The sequence below is a fragment of the Vicia villosa genome, unplaced genomic scaffold (genome assembly GCF_029867415.1).
Source record: "Vicia villosa cultivar HV-30 ecotype Madison, WI unplaced genomic scaffold, Vvil1.0 ctg.000233F_1_1, whole genome shotgun sequence".
Classification (NCBI taxonomy): Eukaryota; Viridiplantae; Streptophyta; class Magnoliopsida; order Fabales; family Fabaceae; genus Vicia; species Vicia villosa.
This window is the reverse complement of record NW_026705088.1, coordinates 1,215,247-1,238,303: the sequence shown is the minus strand read 5'-3', so window position 1 is coordinate 1,238,303 and position 23,057 is coordinate 1,215,247. Positions and strand designations below refer to the sequence as shown.

At 38.1% G+C, this 23,057-nt stretch overlaps 1 protein-coding gene across 1 annotated transcript; it reads right to left on the bottom strand.

Moving 5' to 3' along the window:
• Positions 1-13,084: 13,084 nt before the first annotated feature.
• LOC131625676 (leucine-rich repeat extensin-like protein 5) lies at positions 13,085-13,840 on the bottom strand. Its single transcript, XM_058896515.1, has one exon. The coding sequence runs from the start codon at positions 13,838-13,840 to the stop codon at positions 13,085-13,087; it is 756 nt and encodes a 251-aa protein (XP_058752498.1).
• Between the last annotated feature and the right edge of the window lie 9,217 nt (positions 13,841-23,057).

Here is a 23,057-nt window from a genome sequence, read left to right as displayed (position 1 = left end):
CCGAACTCCAATTGCATGAGTTTTTCTTCATGGAGTCGGCCAAGGGTTGGACAAACCCCAACTACAAAAGAGGATATTTTGGATTTTTGTTTTTAATTTGTGTCATATTAGTATTTTGTTTTTATTTTTGTGGCATATTGATAAAAAAAATCAAGACTCTCCCTATATGAATTGACATGTATCCCTACCATTGTTGGAAAATCTCACTTATGAATATAAATTATGTAAAACGATATCCCTACATATGTTAAGGGTGTGTTTGGATTGGCGGTGGACAGAATTGATTCTGGAAGAATTGAGTTTAGTAGAATTGATTTCAACAGAATTGAGTTTAGAATAATTGATTTATGTTTGGATACAATGATATAGAAGTGATTGTCAACAATTAATGTTGTTTGGATAGTTTTAAAAAAGGTGATTTTGAATTGGATAATTACCAAAATGGTAATAAATTCTAATACAAATAAAAAAAAAAGAAGTAATTGATAAAAATTAAAGAGGGTAAAAAAGGAAAATTTAAAAGAGTTGTAATAAATAATATATAATATATGTAAAATTGATTCTACTAAATTCAAAAGTTAGGAATTGTAGCTTCTACTAGAATTGCTTTTGGAGTAGGAGAATTGATTTTGAAAAAGTATCCAAACAAGAAAAAAAAAAATTTCAAGTTGAAGTGCACTAGAAGTGCTTTTGGGGCTTGCAGAAGCCAATCATAACATACTCTAAGTTGTTGTTGGCCATCTTTCATTAAAGTGAGAAGTGCTTTCAATGCTCAGACGCCACGTTGTTTTGGTCTTTATCGAGCTTTCTTATTCAATTTTCGACACCTTCATTTTGATTTTTTATGAACTTATCTTTGCCATTATTACTAGTTCATCTGTTTTTGCTTTATGCTATATATGGTACAATGATTGTTGCCACCTGTAAATAATAGGTAAAGGCATTTATAAGCAATGTAGATTTTACCTATATCAATCCTATTTAATTCTTAGTTAAAGTAGACCGGTCAAAAAAGAAGTGAAAAGTATAAGATGAGAGTGAGAGATGCATTTAGATATTATAACATGTTTGAATAAACATTATTAGTTCTGGTGTAATTAATGATAGGTTTAGGTTTATGTGAAATTATACAAAAATAAATAAAATAATTTATATGATATAATTTTTAATTCAACGATTAATTTTGTAATACAAAAATAAATAAAATAATTTATATATATAATTTTTAATTCAGCGATTAAATTGGTGAATAGGATAAACATTCAGCGATTAAATAAATCAAGAGTTTTCTCTCTTTTTCATAATCTCAACCACCCCATGAATCCAATTAAAAATAAAATAAAAATAAAAATAAATTAAAAAATTACTCTCTTTTTATTGGTTGTGCCTAAGAAATAGATTTAGAGTCGTATCCATGCAAGAATCTCACATTCTAAATAGTTAGCTTTTTCAACCGATCGTTAAAAAAAAAGTAGGATAGCAATCACAATATCTAAAGATTAATATCCGTACGATTGAAAACATGCAAGCATAATTTATAAATTGTAGAATTTTATGGTTAGATAGGGTAAAGAAGGAATTTGGATTAATAGCTTTTCGACTTGAATGTGATAGAAACCTACTCTAGCTAAGGTTAGATCTAGAAAGCATAAGAAGAAACATAAAAACAACTTTTCTCATTAACTTTTGCATCAGCACATACAAGACTATAAATACTACTAGGGTTTCATTTCCCTAATGGGCCATGGGCCTCCTTCGGGTAAAAGATAATAAAACAACTTAAAAATAATACTAATGACACCACTTATTTAGTTATAAACTCCTTAAGCCAATTGGGTTTCTTTTTAATTCTAATGGGCCTAACAATACTCCCGGCCTGTTGAAAAACCTTGTCCTCAAGGTTTGTTTTATAAGCAGTGGCGCGGATCCATGGTTGAGTGGCCCAGCGTCTGGAATCAAGGGAAATTTGGGTGGTGGGTCCGGAACACGCGTGGCAAGTGCTGGCTGGGAAGAATCGGTGGTCAACATGGGAGGATTGCAAAGAGATAAGGGAATCCGGATGGAGGGTTGGGATTGAAGATAAGGAGATAAGGAAGCGTGGGAATCTAGATAAGATGCTTCTGGAGCAGTGTGCCCAACGACTCCCAAGGGGGTCACGTGCTTCTGTGAAGACAATTTGAAATTGTCTAGTGGAATACAGTTGGATGCATCAATCAAAGGCCCAGATTGTTCTGAAGGGAAATGCGTGGGTGGTGGGGATGTTGCCACGTTGGTAGCGTGTGTTTGCTTCCCAAGTACAGAAGAGGGTTTAGATGACTTAGATAAGTTACTTGCACTTATCCTCTCATTTGGCCAAGTCTGTTTCACTTCCACCTCTCTCTCTTTGTTGAAACGCAGCCCATCAACCTGAGAAAGTTTTTCACCTTCATAACACAACTTTGTATCCTCTGAACTTAAAACGCCTTCACTTCGTGGTGACCACTCCGATGCAGAAGGAAACTCAAAGGGAACCGCATCTGGTAAAGGTGGTGGGTTCGGCGCCGTCGGCAGATTGTTTCCATGATAGGGCCGGAGTAACGAAACATGAACTACAGGGTGGATCCTTGAAGAAGACGGTAGATCAAGCATGTAAGCAACAGAGCCCACGCGTTTGATGACTCGGAAGGGACCAAAGAAACGTTTAGAGAGCTTGTTCGAGAGTCTTTTGGCCACGGTGGTTTGACGATAAGGTTGTAGTTTCAACAGGACTAGATCACCGACCTGAAAGGTAAAATCAACCCTCTTAGTATTGGCTTGTTTCTCCATAGTGATCTTACTCTTTTGAAAGTTGAGTTTCAGTTGTGTAATAATCTGTTGTCTCTGTTGCAAGGAAAAATCCAAAGCATCCTCAGTGGAAGATCCAGTGACGTAGTCCGGAATCGAAGGCGGATCTCTACCGTATAGTGCTTTGAACGGTGTCATCTGAATGGCTGTATGGAACGACGTAATGTACCAATATTCCGCAAGGTGTAAGAACTTGTACCAGTGGCGCGGATTATCATTGACCAAGCAACGAAGGTATGTCTCTACTGATCTATTTACTACTTCAGTCTGGCCGTCCGTCTCTGGGTGATAAGATGAACTGTATTTTAATGTAGTTCCCTGTATCTTGAAAAACTCTTTCCAGAAATGGCTGAGGAATAAAGGGTCGCGGTCTGAGATAATAGACTTCGGAAGACCGTGAAGACGAAAGACTTCAACGGAGAACCGAGCGGCTAAATCTTTTGCTGTGAACTTTGTTGGTAAAGCAAGGAAGTGAACAAACTTAGTAAGACGGTCACAAATGACCCAAATTACCGTATGACCATAGGAGCATGGAAGATGAGTAATGAAGTCCATTGTTAGTTCGTCCCACACCTTCTGAGGAACAGGTAAAGGCTGGAGTAATCCCTTTTTTTTCTGAGTAATGTATTTATTATGTTGACACACATCACAGTGCTTAACCCAATTTTTAACTGCGAGGTTCAACCCGGGCCAGTTGAAGGCGGCAGTCAGACGGGCCAAGGTAGCTTTAACCCCAGAATGGCCAGCTGTGGGCGTAGCATGATATTCAAAAAGGAGATGCTTGCGAAGATTTTCCAGATCTGGTACGAAAATCCTGTCTTTGTAATAGAGAAGTCCCTGTGAAAATTTGTACTGACTATTCTCTAATGTATTGGCTGACTTCTGTGTTACCAGATCCTGACCATAATTGTCATTGGCGTAGAAATGGCGAAGAGTTGTGAGCAGCTCTGGAATCGGGGAGGACAAGGAAAAGAGGATTGGCTTGTCAGCTTCAAATTGTCGGCTCAAGGCGTCGGCAACTACATTGGATTTTCCAGGTTTGTAGAAGATCTCAAAATTAAAACCCTGTAGTTTAGTGGCCCATCTTTGCTGTTCGGGTGTTTGTATCTTCTGTAACAACAAATTTTTAAGACTTTTCTGATCTGTGTATATATGGAATTTCTGACCAACAATGTATTGCCTCCATTTCTTGACAGCCTCCGTGATGGCGAACATTTCGCGAACATAGACAGAAGCGGATTGCATGCGATTACACATCTTCTTGCTAAAGAAGGCTATTGGGTGACCTGCTTGGGACAACACAGCACCAATGGCGACTCCAGAGGCGTCAGTTTCAATAACAAATATTTTTGTAAAATCTGGTAAAGCAAGAACTGGCATGTCAGTCATCTTGTTTTTCAACTCTGTAAAGGCCAATTGAGCCTCTGTACGCCAGACAAATTTAGTGGAACGCAACAAATCCGTGAGAGGAGCGGCGAGAGTGGCGTAGTTCCGAACAAATCTTCTATAAAAACCGGTGAGGCCCAAAAATCCACGGAGAGTCGTGAGTGAACGTGGTGGAGGCCATTCCAAAATGGCTTTTACCTTCTCTGGATCTGGTTCAACACCATCTTTGGAGATGACATGACCTAGGTAATCAATTTTCTCTTATGCAAACACACACTTAGATAATTTCACAAAAAAAGAATTGTTTTGAAGCAACTGAAAAACAACCTGCAAATGCTGTAAGTGATCTGAAAAGTTAGTGCTGTAGATAAGTATATCATCAAAGAAAACTAAAACAAATCTCCTAAGAAAAGGGCGTAAGAGATCGTTCATAGCAGATTGGAATGTAGAGGGAGCGTTTGTGAGGCCGAAAGGCATTACGAGGAATTCGTAATGCCCATCGAAAGTGCGAAAAGCTGTTTTATGCGTGTCTTCGGATGCTAACCGGATCTGGTGATAGCCAGAACGTAAGTCTATCTTGGTGAATATCTTAGCTGATCCTAGTTCATCGAGTAACTCATCTATGGTTGGGATGGGAAATTTGTCTTTGATAGTGACTGCGTTGAGAGCTCTGTAATCAACACAAAATCTCCATGTTCCGTCTTTCTTTTTGACTAGGATGACCGGTGAGGAGAAAGGGCTAGTGCTAGGTATAATAGTGCCATTTTGTAACATTTCTTGAATAATAGAGGTCATGGCATCTTTTTGGGAGTGTGGATAGCGATATGGTTTTACATTAATGGGGGGTGTGTTTGGTAAAAGGGTAATGTGGTGGTCATGGGGCCTAATCGGGGGTAAGGAGGTTGTGATGTTAAAAATGGGTTCAAAATTTTGAATGAGGGCGGTCAGGTCTGGATGTAGAGAAGGGGATAGGGAACTGAGGGGTGATGGGTGAGTATAGAAATCTGGAGTATTAGAGGAAGTTGGTTGCAGAATCATTAAGTGAAAGGATGCAATGGAATTAGTGTGGATAAGGTGACGTAATTGATGTAGAGTGGATTGGGTGGGGTGGATAGAGGGATCACCTTTGAGAGTAATGGCTTTATCAAGGTGGTTAAAAGTTATTGAAGGAATGGAAAAATCTGCTTGGATATTGCCAAGAGTCCTCAACCAAGCCATACCTAGCACGACATCTGCCCCCTCAATAGGAAGTAAGTAAAAAGGTAAGGTGAAGGGTTTCTTTTGTAGGACAATCTGCACATTTTCGCAAATTCCTTGACATTGAAGGTGGGAACCATTTCCCACCATAACAGAAAATTGTGAGATAGGGGTCGTAGGAAGGTTGAGATGTTCGGCAATTCTAGGTTGTAGTATGTTATGAGTACTGCCGGTGTCCACCAAAACCATAACCGAAAGTCCACCAATCTGCCCTTTGAATTTAAGTGTTTGGGGGGAAAATTGTCCCGTGACAGCATGTGTAGACAGCTGGAAATAGGTATCACCAAGGTCTGAATCTTGAGTGATTTCTGGAATATGAGTGTCATCAGGGGGGTCCACAAAATCATCATCAGCCAATAGGAGCAAGAATCTATTAGAAGAACACTTGTGGCTGTTGAAAGTATTTTTGGGTAAATATTTTCGGTAATATATCGTATCCACAGGGATTGGTTAATATCACTGCCGTTCTATAGTTGTTTATTTTGAGTTAGGAAAATTGAGTTTGGTTTGTTTTATACTTCTAATATCAAAAACAAATAATAAAATAACAGCAAGTAAAGGACTTTGTGTTAACAATTAAAGAAAGATGTTGAGCCTTTAGGGTTCATCAACCTAATCCTATACAATTATTAATTAATTCACAATAGAACAATCCTTTGAATCATTATCTTCACTTATCCTCAAATAAGATTCCATGTCTGCAAATCAAATTAGATAACTTTTACCGGTATGAGATTCGATCTCTCCAAATATCAATAACGATAATAGTAATTAAGAACGATAATTATGAAAACCCAATTACAATTCCATCTCTGCAAATTGCAATTGAATCAATATAGTAACCTAGGGCAAAAGTTAAATCCTTTCTTTCGATCAAAGATTCAACGATAATTTAAGAATAAAAACAAGGTTCCTTATTGATAATGAATTCAAATAATTGTTCACAGGAATTAATCAATGGTATTGTATATTCATAGGTTAACTACTACCTTAGACTCAACAAGAGGGATTTAGCTCTCCATAGACATGAAGAACACACAAGAATTAATAGAGGGATTCATCTTCATCAATGGAATGTCTTCAATTGGTAAAGAATTGGCCTTCAATTGTTGTTCTTGATTGCAAACTCAGAATGCTCTCCTAATTTCGCTTTTCACAAAGTTCTCTAACCACCACCTTTTCTCTTGGAAGCTAGGGCTTTTTAAATAGAAGTTTTGGGCTTTTAACGCCGAGGCCGCGGCGCGGCATCGGACTGGCGCGGCGCGCTCCCAAACAGAGACTTTGGCGCGGCGCTGGCTAGAACTCCCGCGGCGCGCCCTTGTCAGACTTCAACTTTTTGCTTTGCCTTTGAGACTTCCAGCTTCCTTTCCTCTTCATGTTCTTCTTAAGTTCCAATTCAGCTCAAAACCTGCAACAATAACACCCACAAGTGATTCGATTTGCTTTATACATGAACTAAACTTATTCAGTTCACTTCTTCATAAAAACCTATGGATTCATCACATTTTTCATTGGTTTGGAGACTAAATCACTTCTATTAACACCTGAATTTACCATTAATTTACTCCTAACAAACTCTCCCCAACTTAGAGTTTTGTTTGTCCCTAAACAAAATTACTTACCTCCAGCAAAGTTTACCGACAATCATGCAACAGGTTTTTCAAAAAGTTTTTCTCAAGTGGTTCAATCCAGTAACCAAGTCAAATACTCTTCTTCTACCTGCAAACTCAGAACATCCACATGAAACAAACGTTGAAAGCAAATTACCTCCAGAAGTTCAAAACACTACACAATTGTAATTGAATCAGCACTAATCACTCTCATCAAAAAGTATGATGAATAAAAGAGGGGTTAAACACTCATCCAAAAAATTAAATCAATCAAAGATCCATATCATACGTTCACCAAATTGCTCGCATCAAGTCTTGTGGAATCTGAGAATCAAAAGGTCTTTCTATGGTTGTAATGTGGTTTAGATTCAAAGAAAAGAAGATAATCAAGGGTTGTTCCTAATCTAGGGAAGCATCCAAATCATAACTCATTCCTTCTTCTCTATACTTTAATTCTCACCCATTCATCTCTTTTCATTCGTAGCTCAGTGTTTCTTTTTCTTTGCTGTTTCCTTTTTTTTTCCAACAACTGTTTAGATTCAAACGTTGTTACTTCTCTTTTTTTTTTCAAGCTACGACTTTTTTCCTTCACCGCTTACCATAAGTACTTACTCTTCTTTTGCATTTGACTCTCCCCAACTTGGAGATCAACCTGTATTCAGATTATATGAATGCTCCCCTACTTTCTAAAAAGGGTTAAAGAGAAAACACATCACCAAATTTTATGGTTGATGATCCAGAACAAAACTTTTATTGAGATCAATACTCACCAGGTATTTTCCTTGGTGCATATTATGATACTTACCTTGACCTCAGGCTCAAAGAATGGTTAGCAAAGGATCACACTCTCACAAAAGAAAATAATTTTTACGGTAGAGTCGGCTTAAAGAACTCTCAAATTCAAACAATTGCCTAAATCACTTCCACAGATTTCCACAGACGATGCAACAACCGGTTTAGCATGATACGAACAAGTCAAAATAATTGATGGTCTCCTGCATATAGTAAACAATGGAAAGCTTTCCTCACAATGGTTAAGGCTAAGCTGATCCAATAAACAATGTACCATAAAGAACTTCTGACAGTATTTACTAACACCTAAATTTCATGCACACATTAGGAGTTTGAGTTCAAAAAATTCATACCTGCTTTGTCACTTTATTGAAAAAGAAAGTGAAAATTTAATTTTCTCAAAAAAAATTTCACTCACTACCACTTTCATACATGTTGCTTCCTTGTTGATACTTCGCTTGAGATTTTCGTTTTGTTATGGGACTACTTACTCTAACTGGGAGTACATAATTAAAAAAAACAGAAACTAGAACTTTGAACAATTCAAAAATAAATAGCTCCACCCCCAAACTTGAACTAAACATTGACCTCAATGTTTCGTAACAAGTCCGAGAGGGTGACTTACAGAGAGTAACGCAATATCAATTGCTGCCTCCTAGCTTTCACTAGACGGGTTCCCTGATTATTTCCTGAAATAAAAACTAAACAAAAATAAAACATTAGAAGTGTGGGTTACCTCCCACAAAGTGCTTCGTTTAACGTCGCATGGCTCGACGGTCCATTACCCCTTGTTTTATGGCGGGTATTTCCTTTTCCAACACTCGCTACTTTGTACTTCCATACCCACAAACTCATGAAGATAAAAAACATGGATGGCTTTTCTCTTCACTTTATCTTCCCTATTCTTATCACTCTCCTTAGCCCTCTTAGGACTTTTGACCTCATCATAATTTGGTTCCATTGGAGAAGATATGTTAGAGACTTTTTCTTGGAGGTTTTTGAGATTTTTGTTTTCTTGTGCATCTTCCGGTATACCAGTTGAATTTTTTTCATTTACCCCTGACCTGTGTTTCTTGACTCCCAGCATCTTCAAGGTTATTTCTTCATCAAATGATTTTAGCGTTAGCGTTCCCTTTTCAATGTCAAGATTACAGCGTCCTGTCGACAAAAAGGGTCTCCCAAGAAGGATCGGAGTTTCTTCATCTTCCGGAATGTCCATGATGTGGAAGTCAACAGGGAAAACAAACTTATCAACTTCTACTAGTACATCTTCCGCTACTCCATAAGATTTCTTAATAGTGTGATCGGCGAACCGTAATTGCGACTTACTTTCACTAATTTTGTCTAATTCAAGCCTTTTGAAAATGGATAACGGCATTAAACTCACACTAGAGCCAGAATCGAGAAGTACCTTTTTAAATGATATATTCTTGATAGTGCATGGTATCGCCACCGCCCCAGGGTCTCTTCTCTTAATTGGGATTTTTCTTTCTGCAGCGACTATACTACATTTTTCGATTGCCATTTTTGGTTCTCCCTCTAGTGATCTTTTTTTCGCCGATACCTCCTTCATAAATTTCTTATACACAGGCACGTGTTCCAGCGCTTCAAAGAAAGGTAAATTCACTTCTAACTTTTTGAACAAGGACGTAAATTTCCGAACGTCTCTCTCTTTTGAATCCTTCTTTGTTACTCGCAAAGGTAGGGGTGGTTTAATCACTTGTTCAACATCTTTCTTATTTTTTTCTTCAACTGGTTTCATTGGTGGTATTACAACTTCTGGCTCTTTTAGGTCCTCTCTTATTTCCAGATCTACCTCCATCGCCATAGGGTCACCTATTTCCTCTTTCTCTTTTTCCGATTCTAAACCCTTTTGACTCCTTGTTGTAACAGCATTAATTTTCTCTTGGCCTTGCGGGCTTTTCACAGTTGAGTTTTGACAGGCTCCTTGTGCCTGTAGAGTGAGCTGATGTGTTATTTGACCCACTTGAGTCTGCAGATTTTTAATTGCAGCTTCCTGGTTCTTCTGATTTATCACTGATGTTTGAATGAACTGATTCACTGTCTCCTCCAACTTGGATTGTCCTCCTTGCTGTTGTTGTGGTGGTTGAGTGTATGGTTGGAATGCTTGTTGTTGATACCCTTGATTCGGTGGTCTTTGTTGGTACCCTTGGTTGTTGTATCTTGGTGGATAACCTTGTTGGTATGGCTGATTCTGATATTGATTCTGCCTTTGTCCTTGGTTATTATTCATGTAATTCACTTCTTCTTCTTGCACTGGTGGACAGAATCCTGTTTGATGATCTCCCTTGCATAATTCGCACTTAGCAACTTGATATGAATTAGATACCCCGTTCAGCTCCTTGATCTGTTGTGGTAATTTAGACATTTGTTGTGTCAAAAGTTCCACTTGTGAAGTTAGCAATTTGTTCTGAGCAAGTAGAGCATCACTGTTGTTCAACTCTAACATTCCGGGTTTCTTATCTCTTACTGTTCGATCATGATTGCCTTGACGATCATTTAGAGCCATTCGCTCTATTATCTGAGTAGCTTCTTCAGGTGTTTTGGACATGAGAGAACCACCAGTTGTGGCGTCCAAAAGTGTCTTGTTTGTGGCTGTAAGACCGTTACGGAACATATGGATTTGATCGACGTCTGTAAAGCCGTGTCCTTTGCACTTTCTCAACATAGCTTTATACCTTTCCCATGCTTCATTTAAAGATTCATTACTACCTTGAGAAAATACTGCTATTGCTGTTTTTGCTTCGAAGAATCGGTTTTGAGAGTAAAACCTTTCCAGAAATTTTTCTTCCAATGTGTTCCAATTAGTCATCACTGCTTCGGGTTGATCCAGATACCAATCTTTTGCCTTAGATAGCAAAGAGTGTGGGAACAACCTCTTAAATAATGCTTCCTCATCAGCTTCAGCGACACCCGTAGTACCTGCTAACTCATAGAATCGAGTAAGATGCGTGTACGGGTCTTCATGGTCCAATCCGGCGAAAGGACTTGCACAAATCAATTGTATGATACCGGTCTTCAGTTCTGTCGGTCGCCCGTTGGCGGCAGTTCTAGCGAACTGAGGATTGAGTCTTGGACTATTAGCACATGGACCATTAGCAGCCATGTTGACAACAATAGGTTGTATAAAAACTTCCGGTTCTTCCTCCGTGAATAGTTCGTGAAAGAAGAATCCTTCTTGCGACTCGTCAATAGTTTCAAGTTGTTGTGACGATGTCGCGGTTGCGTTGTCTCTTGCTTTTGCTATGTTTGCTCTTCTTCGTGCTTTGCTATTTAACCTCCTAGCGGTCCTTTCGATCTCGGGATCAAAAAGAAGTTGATCGCTAGAAATTTTGCTGCGCATACACGATCTTCTGCAAAACTAGCAAACACGTGAAACAACCAAATAGAGAAAATAAAACTTAATACTCAAAATAAGAACTATTGCAATGCGTGCAATATTGACACCAATCCCCGGCAACGGCGCCAATTTGTTGAAAGTATTTTTGGGTAAATATTTTCGGTAATATATCGTATCCACAGGGATTGGTTAATATCACTGCCGTTCTATAGTTGTTTATTTTGAGTTAGGAAAATTGAGTTTGGTTTGTTTTATACTTCTAATATCAAAAACAAATAATAAAATAACAGCAAGTAAAGGACTTTGTGTTAACAATTAAAGAAAGATGTTGAGCCTTTAGGGTTCATCAACCTAATCCTATACAATTATTAATTAATTCACAATAGAACAATCCTTTGAATCATTATCTTCACTTATCCTCAAATAAGATTCCATGTCTGCAAATCAAATTAGATAACTTTTACCGGTATGAGATTCGATCTCTCCAAATATCAATAACGATAATAGTAATTAAGAACGATAATTATGAAAACCCAATTACAATTCCATCTCTGCAAATTGCAATTGAATCAATATAGTAACCTAGGGCAAAAGTTAAATCCTTTCTTTCGATCAAAGACTCAACGATAATTTAAGAATAAAAACAAGGTTCCTTATTGATAATGAATTCAAATAATTGTTCACAGGAATTAATCAATGGTATTGTATATTCATAGGTTAACTACTACCTTAGACTCAACAAGAGGGATTTAGCTCTCCATAGACATGAAGAACACACAAGAATTAATAGAGGGATTCATCTTCATCAATGGAATGTCTTCAATTGGTAAAGAATTGGCCTTCAATTGTTGTTCTTGATTGCAAACTCAGAATGCTCTCCTAATTTCGCTTTTCACAAAGTTCTCTAACCACCACCTTTTCTCTTGGAAGCTAGGGCTTTTTAAATAGAAGTTTTGGGCTTTTAACGCCGAGGCCGCGGCGCGGCATCGGACTGGCGCGGCGCGCTCCCAAACAGAGACTTTGGCGCGGCGCTGGCTAGAACTCCCGCGGCGCGCCCTTGTCAGACTTCAACTTTTTGCTTTGCCTTTGAGACTTCCAGCTTCCTTTCCTCTTCATGTTCTTCTTAAGTTCCAATTCAGCTCAAAACCTGCAACAATAACACCCACAAGTGATTCGATTTGCTTTATACATGAACTAAACTTATTCAGTTCACTTCTTCATAAAAACCTATGGATTCATCACATTTTTCATTGGTTTGGAGACTAAATCACTTCTATTAACACCTGAATTTACCATTAATTTACTCCTAACAGTGGCCAACTACAAACTTCTCATCACAATTAAAGCACAAGCCTTGTGCTCTTCGCTCTTGCAGCTGAGTTGGGGATAAACGTCGGATAGGTAATTTCTGGGTAGGATTAGCAGTAGGTGGTTTAGGCGGTAAGGATGGCTGGGCAATACTGTTGGTGGTTTTTGGGGTAGATGAGGAGAAATTCTGGCGTGAGAATGAGGGTACAAAAGGCTTAGAAAATTTTGGCTTGGCCTCTTTCATTTTAGATTCAATCAACTTGGCAAGGCCAATGGCTTGAGAGATGTTAACAGGTTTAAGAATAGCTAGTTCATGACGAATTTCAGAATTTAACCCAGAAATAAAACAATTTAATATTGCTTCCGGTGGCAGACCCACAACTTGATTGCCTAATTTTTCAAACTTGGTTTGATACTCAACAACAGAGCCCTCTTGCTTTAATTTGAACAATTCAGCTTGATGGTTTTCAAAAGTAGAAGGACCAAAACGTAGTTCGAGTGCCTTTGTAAACGAGAACCAATCAGTCAATAAGCGGTTCTGATGCATTCATTTAAACCAACCCAATGCATCACCCTTTAAATAAAATGAAATCATGGCTAATCTATGTTCTGGTGGTAAGTTGTAAAAACCAAAATATTGATCAGCTTGAAATAACCATTCTAATGGGTTTGTTCCATCAAAAGGAGCAAGCTCAAGCTTAGGGGATCTAAAATTTGGTAAAGGGGGAATTTGGTTTAGTTGTGGGTATGGGGTTTGGGGGGTAAAAGGAAGCTGTGGGGGCTGGGTTGTGAGGAAGGGGGAGGGTGGCGGAATGAAAGAGGAGTAAGGAGGAAAAGGGGGTGGCGGCGGGGCTGCTGTGAGATGGGGTGGGAGATGTGGAATAGAGGTATGGGTTGGGGCAAAAGAAAGGGGGGCAGAATAGTGAATGGGAGTATGAACAGGGGTAGTCATTAGGGTAACAGGTTGTGAGAATGATGGTGAAGGGGAAGAAGGGTGATGAGTCATACCTGATGGAGTGACCTCAGATTGAGCAGAAACAGAAAGAACTTCACGTGGAATCTGCAGCGACTGTAACAGTGCCACGAGAGAGTCATACCGCTGAGTGTCAAGAGAGGATTCATGATCCATACGGGAGCGGAGTTGCTGTAGCTCATCATGAGTCATGTGGAAACGCTCATCCAGTTGCTGCTGCGTTTCCTGTATGGCAGCATCAAGGTGGAGGCGTGAGGTTTGCACAGCTGTTGCAATGGCCTCATCAATAATTTCTTTGTTGGGTGGGTTGGGTGGTTTGGGAGGAGCCATACGGGAAGGAGGAGATCAAGCAATGAAAGCACCAATGATAGAAACCTACTCTAGCTAAGGTTAGATCTAGAAAGCATAAGAAGAAACATAAAAACAACTTTTCTCATTAACTTTTGCATCAGCACATACAAGACTATAAATACTACTAGGGTTTCATTTCCCTAATGGGCCATGGGCCTCCTTCGGGTAAAAGATAATAAAACAACTTAAAAATAATACTAATGACACCACTTATTTAGTTATAAACTCCTTAAGCCAATTGGGTTTCTTTTTAATTCTAATGGGCCTAACAGAATGTCCCTAATTTTGAATTCTCTCTTAACCTCTACAAAAATTATTTTTTGAAGACTAAACTCTTGATTGTGTGTAAGACTATGTGGTAGTTTGTTTATATTTTGCGTTTTGTTGTGTTTTTAGTGACCTATTTTATTAATGAAAAATGTTTCCTTTTTTCATTCTTAGTGGTTCTTTCTTCTTGTTATGCCAGCTTTATTTATTCTATAAAAAATTTATTATTATTATTATTATTATTATTATTATTATTATTATTATTAATTTTTATATTATTATTATTATTATTATTATTATTATTATTATTATTATTATTATTATTATTATCTCTGTTTTACTTTTTGTTGATAAAAAAAAAAAAAAGGAGAGATGGTATAATGTTAATCATGCATACAGAGATAAATCAATGTTAATCTTCTCATTAAGATCATAGTCAAAAAAACTAATTAATCAAGCTTGAATATTTGGTAAATAGTTAAACCGACATGCTTATATGTTATAAATCTATTCAATAGAGTGTATCACGTGTTACAAGTTAATTTAAATTTATTATTTTAAAATTGGTTTATACTTAGAATAGCTTACAAAGTTCAGCCTCTAATTTTAAAAAAAAAAATTGTTTGTAAAATTTTATTTGTTTGTCATGGTAAAAAATTGAGATTCTTAAAGTAAAAATAGTTTGAACTTTGAAGAACAATAATTTTTGAAAGTTTCTTTACCCACCTCCCTATGGGGTCACCCCAGCGAAAACCCCAGTTTATCCTGCTTCGGAAATGAACTTCCGAAGTATTTTTTTTTTTTTTAATTTTCTCAGACTTTGGAAGTGCATCTCCGAAAACACCAAATGGAGAGTGTTTTCGGATATGCACTTCCGAAAACACCTTTTTTCAGATTTTTGGGGGTTTCGAAAATGAACTTCCGAATTATGCAGAAACTGTGTTTTTTTATGTTTTTGGAAACAGCCTCGTATTTTTAATTAAAGGAAGACGGCAAATAAAATAAGCGATATATAAACAGAAAATACTAATATACTAATATGATAAAAATAGTAATATATACAAGTCGATCCGATCCAAATCCAAATAATAATAGTGTACGAAAGATACAATCCAAAAACAAAAAAAAAATAAACCCGACCACTACTGGGTATGCCTAACCCTCTCTCCCTGGGACCTCCTCTGCCGCCTGTATGCCGCCGCACGGCCCGCATCAGTGACGATCATCTCCATCACGGCGACTGCCTCTGGACCGCCCAGATGAACGACACCTCGATCCAACGCGTCCCGCCCAAGCATCTCTATCCGCTGGCAGATCGGCAGGAGATCAATGGCGTGGTCATCCTCGGCCTGCTGGTTCTCCAGGATCTCCTCGTGTGCTGGCCTAGGAGCGCCGGGAGTGTCGGGTGTCAGCAGAGGATGTGACACCCGGTAGAACCATGTGACGTACCCCTCCACACTGTGCCAGTCCTGGGTGACCCGAATGCGACGATACTCCTCCGGTACCACATGATGCTCCCAATCCTCAAATATGGCAGTGAGTTGCACTCTGGTCACTATGTCGGGAGCAGCCTCAAAAGGTGACCTGGGTATCATCTGCACAAATCTGAACTACCACATGCACCGCTCAGGGAGATACCGGACCATGATGCTGGTCCCGCATGCCAACAAGCCAGAATATAAAGATATGTCGTCAAAGGGGACAACCTGAGTGTAGTCGCTGAATGGCCTCCAGGTGACATCATCGTGCATCGTGCGGTCCAGGTACCCACAGTATGGTCCCACCGCATTGTTCCCGCTCTAGAGAACGTATCTGGCGGCCCTGGGCATGGCGTCAACGCACTCAGGATCAATGTGAAAGCCCTGGATCTGGGAGAAGTAAGAGATGATCCAGCTCTGAAACACAAACCCGATAATGTAACGTACCGTAAGTAAATATGAAACATAAATAAATACGAAACATAAGTAAATACGAAACACAAATACGAAACAATTAAAATGAAACGTACCGTGAGTAGTGTGCAGGATCCGGTCAACTGCCTCGTCCTCCAGTTGGAGGCCTCATTCAGCTTCTGATATAGGTATGTCAGAGTAGCTGCCCGCCAGTTCCACTGGTGAACGGTGGTCAAGTGCATGAAGTAGCGGAGGTAGGTCACGTCGACGTACCTCGTACTCTTGTCCACAAAGATCGCAGCGCCTACCACATGCATGTACCAGCACCGGATAGCGTAGCCACGGTGATAATGTGTAAATAGGTCGTCACCCGCATCCTCGGCATCGGCCACCGTGTCCAGGTGGTGCTCGAAATAGCGGCTCAGTGTGGTGAACCGGATATGAGGCCCAGATGTCGTGATGCACTCGTAGTCAGCAACTTCGGGCTCCATACCCAAATAGAGCGCCATCCACTCAATGGCTTCGATCCTCTGGATCCAGGAGTGGGTCAACAGCGCCCCCCGGATCGGCAAGTGGAGAAGACACTGCACATCATGTAAGGTGATCGTCATCTCCCCAACCGGCAAGTGGAAAGAAGACGTCTCCTTGTGCCACCGCTCCACAAAGGCCCCCTGCATGCCGTGGCTGATGGTGGAATACCCTGTCATGCAGAGCCCACTAAGCCCTGAACCTCTCACAGCGTCGTTAAACCACTCGGCAGTCGGTTTAAACAGACTGAAAACCTTCCGGGCGTGGTTCACCATTTTCAACGGCTCTCTCTCCTTGTTACAAAAAAAAAACAAATAAAAAAGTATGTTAAATAGACCGTTAAGAAAATATTGAATAAACGTCTAAATTATAAACGGTTAAATAATGTAGTCGGGTAAATTATAAAAAATACCTCTCCCTCCCAAATACGCCGAGCGACGTGATCGCGGTAGGTAAGCAGCACGGAAGTGTCCCTGGGCCCTCCCGGGAAGCCCTCCTCCTGCTCATCCTCCTCCCCGAGTGGAGGGTCAACATCCGGTACCTCCTCCGCCTCGTGGTATGGCACTGCCACCTCCTCCTCCTCCTCTCGCTGGCGGGAAGAAGATACCCGAGGCAGACGACTCCTCGATCCAGATGCAGAGGTACCCTCGTCCATCTCCACGGGAACTCGCACACGTCGTCCCCGTCCCCGTGTCGACGCCAGCTGCGCCGCCGCCCGCTCGCGTCTAGCTGACGCAGTCTGGGTCTCTCTACCCTGTCTGATGCGTGCTTGGTTGTCTGACATGTTCCTGAAAACAATTGAAATCGATTATTATGCGAGACAACATAAAGAACTAAAAAAATTGCACTTCTGATACAATTCGGAAGTTCATTTCTGAAACTGGGAATGGAGGTGTTTTCGGAAATGAACTTCCGAAACACCCCTGCGAGGAAGTTTTCTGCAACTTCCATGGCAGACCCCAAAATCCAACTTCAAAACAACTTGTAATGCTTCTAACAACCTAAATACTACTAACAACCTACCCCTATATCATTTATGCAATTGAAAACAACCCTAACATGCATTTGAAATATGGATCTAACAATTATAAAACTTACAAATTGAAGTGATTCGAGAGCTTTTGAATGTAGTATAGCAAGGTGATTGAAGCCTTTGATGCAGCCTTGGAAGTGGGTTTGCAGAAAATCTCAGAGGGTTTGAGTTTGATATTGGTTTAGGGCAAATGATTTGGGGGGAGGGGGCTGTTTTGCTAAATCTGCAAAACGCGTAGTATTTCGGAAATGCAATTCCGAAATGGTGTTTTCGGAAATGTATTTCCGAAATAAGACAAATTTTGAAAAAAAAAGGCGCTTTCGGAGATGCATCTCCGGAAACACCTTTTTCTTGCATTTCGGAAATGCATTTCCGAAGTCAGGGGTATATGTGGTTTTTCACCAGAGGTGACCTAGAAGGTTGGGAGGTCTATAAAGAAATTTCCTAATTTTTAATTGCATTTTTTTCTATGTATAGAACAAAAAGTAGAAGCCCGCCCAGTGTAGACCTGTCGCGTTTAAACCCGAAAAGAACGGGGCAGTCAAAGGTGGAAATGCGGGCTCATTTTCTAGGCCCGCCCTATTTACTAACGGGCATGCGGCCGGACATGCCCATTATTCTCTTTAAAAAAATTTATTCATGATATAATTTCAAAAAAAACTCATAAATCCTAATACTACCAATAAAAAAATACTATCATCATCCTACATCCAAAAATTAAATTCAACAACATAAATTCATCAAAAGTTCAACACCACAAATTCAACATAAGTTCAACACCACAAATTCACAAAGAAAAAAAATACACTAATCAATCTTCATCTACGTCATAAACAAATGATGCTCCTTTTGTAATACTTTTCGGCAAGCTTCCATCATCATTATCTTCATCATCACCCACTAAATCTATAAAACAATTTAATGTAAGTAACTAAATTAACAATATTGGAAAAAATCACAAAGTATTAAATGAAACTTTAATATTGGATTATGCACCAAAACTATTAAAATCGTTAAGCCAATTTCGAGTACAAATTAGTGCCTCTACATTTTTCGATAGCAAGTGACTTCTATATTTGTTGAGAATGATTGAACCAATACTAAAAGAAAATTCATATGCAACAGTAGTAATAGGAATGCCTAACAAATCATGTGTCAATAAAGATTACTCTTTAAACCTATTCCAATTCTCCTTCCACCATTGAAGAACATTCAAGTCATCAAAATTTTGATAACTTAAATCCACACTTGCCTCCTCCAAATAAACATCAAGTTGAGACTTCTCGGTCTCTGTTGCAAGTTGTTGTTTGTGAACTTTCAAATCCTATTCAAGTTTTTGTTTAGGGATGCCTAACAAATCGGCGTATTTGATTTTAATGCACTTCTTCATATGGCGATTCAAAGTTGTAACACCCCATTTTCTACCCGACATTTATATTAAAAATCAGAGTGCTAAAATTTTCAAACATAAAACAGGATGTCACATTTCAACATAAAACAACAAAGCAACCTGTATTTCTTTTAATATGATACATAGCATTCGGCTGAACAACTCACAACATATTTATTCATAGGAACATAACAACCTTTTTAATATTAAAACCACAGAATTACAACTTCCAACTTATAGATCAGTTAGCAACTTTATTCAACTAAAACATCGTTCAATTTATAATTATTCAACAATTAGTAATAACAGCAACTTAGAAACAACACATAAACATCCCCCCGAGTGCTACGTATCAGAGCAAGACCAACTCGAACTAACAGTAACTAAAGACTTCATAAAGTTACTTCACTTCCACAGTTATTCTTGAGTACCTGCTCAATTACCCATAATAGGTAACATCATTACAGAAGGGGTGAGATATCCAACAATATAAGCAAGCGTATGATAAATAATATATTAAGATTAGATCATACAATATCACCACTTCATACTTATTCAAACAACAGTTATAATAACAAATAACAACAACGGTTATAATAATTATTTACCAACAACAATTATGATAACAATATTCAGTAACAAGTATAACAACAATTAGCAACAACAACTATAACAATAGTTATAATAATTATTTCACAATTTAAATCATCATAACTTAATAACAACAACCACTTATAACAACAACAACTTACAATAACGACAACTTATATCAACAACAACAACGTAATAACAACAACAACAACTTCAAATGCGACTCAACTGTGCAAATGCATGTGGTACCATTTGGAGTAAAACTCCCAACTTAAACATATGCCAGGTTATCGAGGCATTTCAACAAGGCGTAAGCCTTCAACGTGGTGCCATTAAGGCCAAGGCATAAGCCTTCAACTTTTCAACATGGTGCCATCAAGGCCAACTTAAACAATGCAAATGTATGCATGCAACAACAACCACAACGTCACAACACAACAATGCAACAACCACAAACAACTTAATCAACCTTGGTCATAAGACCTGCAACTTAATCAACGCATTATCATTAACTTAAACAACATTGGTCATAAGACCTGCAACTTAATCAACGTATCAACAATAACCAAAACAGCAGCAACGAAAACAACAACTTAAACATGCATCAATTGCATCAACTTAATCATTACAAAACAACCCCTAAACATCTAGGTACTAATTCTTCAATTCTACTATTCGTTAATTCTATTATTAAATCCAATTATGCTACTAATTCAGCCTGCTACATATTTCATCGTTATTACTACTGCTATTTCTTCTTCACACCAATTCCATCTTTATACAAAATCCATTAACTACATATCTCATCACTAAGAATCATCACTATAATTTCTACTAATTAAATTAATCAATTCCAACGGTATAATATTCTAATTAATTTAAACCAATTTCTTCACTAATAATAATTATAATTCTTCTCAAGTTAATCCTACTAAGGCTTGATCCCAACAACCAACATAAAACATCAACAGCCAGAAATCAAAACATATTTCTAACACTCGTATAGCACGCCCCGCGAACCTCTCTTTGCGCCGCGAACACCACAGAAACCTTCAGTTCGTGCCGCGTCCAAACCTTGGCACTTACCTGCGCTGACAGCATCTTCCAACAAAATTAAAACTCAATTTTCTTCCTTTGATTCCAGTACAATTCAATTTCGACCATCACATGAACATAGCAATATTATAGTTATACTCCACCAACATCTAGCAATTTTCTACAACTAATTCCTCAATAATAATAATTATAAACCCTAGGTTAATTTCCCACAATCATTGATTGAACTTTTATAACCTTATTCACCGACGTCAATCAATTTTCAACATTCAACAATACAATCACAACACACAAAATAGAGGCAATCATACAACCATAACCCCCACATATCATTCATCATAATCCCGTTTATAGAGCTAGAACCCCACCCTTACCTTGAATATGAGATTTCTTTACTCTCCCGGTTGCCATAGCTTATGCCGCCGCTTCCAACTTTTCTCCGAAACTCTTTTCTAACAACGTGCAAAGACGCACCAAAAACCTGTTCGGAAATCGCTTTGTCAGACGAACTTAAAATCATCAAAACAAAAATCGCTCCGGTCAGAAGTTACCTCTACGAGTCTGGAACGTTGTGTCCAAGAACCACGACGATCCAACGGTTGGATTGGGAGAAACGTCCGTTTTACTAAGGTGTCTCACTGCAGAAACTTGCTGCGAAAATTGGACTTCCTCTAGCTTTTCTCTTCTGCCATGGCTCTCTTCTTCACCTCTCCTCTTTCTCCAACTTTTCTTCTTTCTCCACGTCTACTGAGACCTAACTTCTCTTCTTATTTCCTTTATTTTATTATAATTATTATTATAATTATAATCTTCATTTGGGCTTACTAATTAACACCCCCATGATTACTATCACCAACGCAACGTCTAAACTCACTTAAATAAAACACTCTCATAATCCATAATATTAATTCTATTATTATTTCTCTCCACCAAATTGACTAACTACCGACTATAAAATAAATCGTCCGAACCACCAACCCAACATATTCAATATCATTCTCTACGGCTTAAATCAACTTAAATTAATAATAGTCCATTATAGTAATATTATCTCTAATATTATTCTCCGATTAAACCGACTAATTTCTCGATCATTAATTTATCCGCCCAACACAACGTATAAATTCGAATTACGCCTCTTATAATAATGTCAATAATTCTAACTTCGACTAATTCCAACAAATAATTTCCTTATACAATTTAATTAAATAAATAATTAAATTCCGGGTGTTACAAAAGTCGTGGTACCATAATTCCTATCAACACCCTTCAAAATCTTTGAACAACTGTTGCACTTAGCCAATGGATTCCCATCTTTATCCACCCTAGCTTTAGTAAACATTTTCCAGCAATCGGCGCTTGAAGTTTTGGCTTTCTTAGACTTAGGTAAAACATCATCTACGATTTTTCTTAATTCATTTTCCCCTTGAATAGTTTGATTCACTAAATCAACCACATTCACATTCACTTCATCTACAATTTCATTACCAACAGTTTGTGAATCCATTTCAAGTTATCACCTATGCATTCAATCATATTGAAAAGTTAAGACATACAATAAAAAGTTAACAACAAACAACAGAGAGACAAAATTTAGACATATCATGCAGATGTATGAAAATTTAGACAAAATTTCATGAAAATATTTGATCCAAAAGATCTATGATGAAGCATATCATGCAGATCATATATTCTCATATGAAAAGATGTCATCTTGTGTCACAAATATATATATATATATATATATATATATATATATATATATATATATATATATATATATATATATATATAAATCACATAAAAAATAAATAAAATCTCTTTGTTCGTACCTATGTGTCCAACACTATGATAAGTATCACGGTACTATTTTTCTTTGACAACATCGTCCAATTCAAAAAATGATAAGCAAATGACTCTATTCACACTACTTGTTTGGTTCCAAAACCCATGTTTTATGAACTTTTATCCAACATCATGAGCATGTTCATTGACTTAATCATATTATATACGGTTTTGTTCTTTCTGTCATTGAGTATAGTTTTCTGTATTGAAATTGAAATCAAGGAGTTTTATCCACAAGAAAAGAAAGATATGCTTTGTACTCATAAGAGATTCATTAAATTCTTTTCTGGTTTTACGGGAGGGATAGCATGGCTGGAAAACTTTTTCTAAAATACCATGTTGCAAAAGATTGTAAGTTTAAGAGTGCACCTAAGGGGGAGGGGGGGTAAATTAGGACTTTGAAAAATTATCTCATTTTAGTGATGAAGTATATTATTTTTCTGGTTTATGGTGAGATTATGAAAGCAATATAGTGCAGAAATATAAAGGACACAAGGATGTATACTGGTTCGCCTCATAATCCGAGAGTACTCTAGTCCCCTTTCAACATGAAAGATATTTTACTATTGTTAGTGACTTGTACAAGACCTACAC

Excerpts from the sequence above, each read along its gene's own strand:
- LOC131625676 (XM_058896515.1), bottom strand. The coding sequence starts at position 13,840 with ATGGCTCCTCCCAAACCACCCAACCCACCCAACAAAGAAATTATTGAT.